We start from the raw sequence: 1,644 nt of genomic DNA, 5'->3' as shown, positions 1-1,644 counted from the left end.
TGCCTGTACCTGCGGGGCCCCCTCTATACCTGCCTGTACCTGCGGGGCCCCCTCTATACCTGCCTGTACCTGCGGGGGCCCCTCTATACCTGCCTGTACCTGCGGGGCCCCCTCTATACGTGCCTGTACCTGCGGGGCCCCCTCTATACGTGCCTGTACCTGCGGGGGCCCCTCTATACGTGCCTGTACCTGCGGGGGCCCCTCTATACCTGCCTGTACCTGCGGGGGCCCCTCTATACGTGCCTGTACCTGCAGGGGCCCCTCTGTACCTGCGGGGGCCCCTCTATACCTGCCTGTACCTGCGGGGGCCCCTCTATACGTGCCTGTACCTGCGGGGGCCCCTCTATACGTGCCTGTACCTGCGGGGGCCCCTCTATACGTGCCTGTACCTGCGGGGGCCCCTCTATACGTGCCTGTACCTGCGGGGCCCCCTCTATACCTGCCTGTACCTGCGGGGCCCCTCTATAGGGGGGGGGGCAGTGCTATGGGCGGGGTTATATAGACACTTGGGGTGCAAGTGCAGTGGGAGGGGCAGTAGCTGCCAAATGACCTGTTTGTTTTTCTCTGCTATTTCATTGGTTGCTTTCTGTACCTTCATGAGCCAATGGCTTCCTCTTCCCTGATTCCCACAGAAAGTCTGACGGCCCTCGGGCTACTAGGGATGAGAAACGGCGAGCCCAGCACAATGAGGGTAAGGGATCTCCTGCCTGTAGCCAATCAGTCTGGGGGGAGGGGCTTATTATACAGAGCTCATTATCTCTCCTTACACTGACTGGCTGGTTCCCAGGGGGAGGGGCTTATACAGAGCTCATTATCTCTCCTTACACTGACTGGCTGATTCCCAGGGGGAGGGGCTTATACAGAGCTCATTATCTCTCCTTACACTGACTGGCTGATTCCCAGGGGGAGGGGCTTATACAGAGCTCATTATCTCTCCTTACACTGACTGGCTGGTTCCCAGGGGGAGGGGCTTATACAGAGCTCATTATCTCTCCTTACACTGACTGGCTGATTCCCAGGGGGAGGGGCTTATACAGAGCTCATTATCTCTCCTTACACTGACTGGCTGATTCCCAGGGGGAGGGGCTTATACAGAACTCATTATCTCTCCTTACACTGACTGGCTGATTCCCAGGGGGAGGGGCTTATTATACAGAGCTCATTATCTCTCCTTACACTGACTGGCTGGTTCCCAGGGGGAGGGGCTTATACAGAACTCATTATCTCTCCTTACACTGACTGGCTGATTCCCAGGGGGAGGGGCTTATACAGAGCTCATTATCTCTCCTTACACTGACTGGCTGGTTCCCAGGGGGAGGGGCTTATTATACAGAGCTCATTATCTCTCCTTACACTGACTGGCTGGTTCCCAGGGGGAGGGGCTTATACAGAACTCATTATCTCTCCTTACACTGACTGGCTGATTCCCAGGGGGAGGGGCTTATACAGAGCTCATTATCTCTCCTTACACTGACTGGCTGATTCCCAGGGGGAGGGGCTTATTATACAGAGCTCATTATCTCTCCTTACACTGACTGGCTGGTTCCCAGGGGGAGGGGCTTATTATACAGAGCTCATTATCTCTCCTTACACTGACTGGCTGGTTCCCAGGGGGAGGGGCTTATACAGAACTCATTATCTCTC

The 1,644-nt window shown here is 56.1% G+C and overlaps 1 protein-coding gene and 1 long non-coding RNA gene across 2 annotated transcripts in view; one reads left to right on the top strand and one right to left on the bottom strand.

The window, feature by feature from the left end:
- The window catches only part of LOC116406919, a 1,668-nt gene extending 1,155 nt beyond the window's left edge, over nucleotides 1-513 (bottom strand). Inside the window, exons 1-2 of the long non-coding RNA XR_004219882.1 lie at nucleotides 270-513; nucleotides 10-189 (exon numbers count right to left, since the gene is read on the bottom strand). This is a non-coding gene — a long non-coding RNA (uncharacterized LOC116406919). The remainder of the gene's footprint in view (nucleotides 1-9; nucleotides 190-269) is intronic.
- usf1 (upstream transcription factor 1) overlaps nucleotides 1-691 on the top strand; it is a gene marked incomplete at both ends in the record, with an annotated part of 6,571 nt that extends 5,880 nt beyond the window's left edge. Inside the window, 1 exon segment of the mRNA NM_001102766.1 lies at nucleotides 633-691. Coding sequence (NP_001096236.1) covers nucleotides 633-691 — 59 coding nt within the window.
- Between the last annotated feature and the right edge of the window lie 953 nt (nucleotides 692-1,644).

Source organism: Xenopus tropicalis, chromosome 8 (genome assembly GCF_000004195.4).
Source record: "Xenopus tropicalis strain Nigerian chromosome 8, UCB_Xtro_10.0, whole genome shotgun sequence".
Classification (NCBI taxonomy): domain Eukaryota; kingdom Metazoa; phylum Chordata; class Amphibia; order Anura; family Pipidae; genus Xenopus; species Xenopus tropicalis.
Note: the sequence above shows the minus strand (reverse complement) of the source record. Positions and strands in the feature narration are given on the sequence as shown.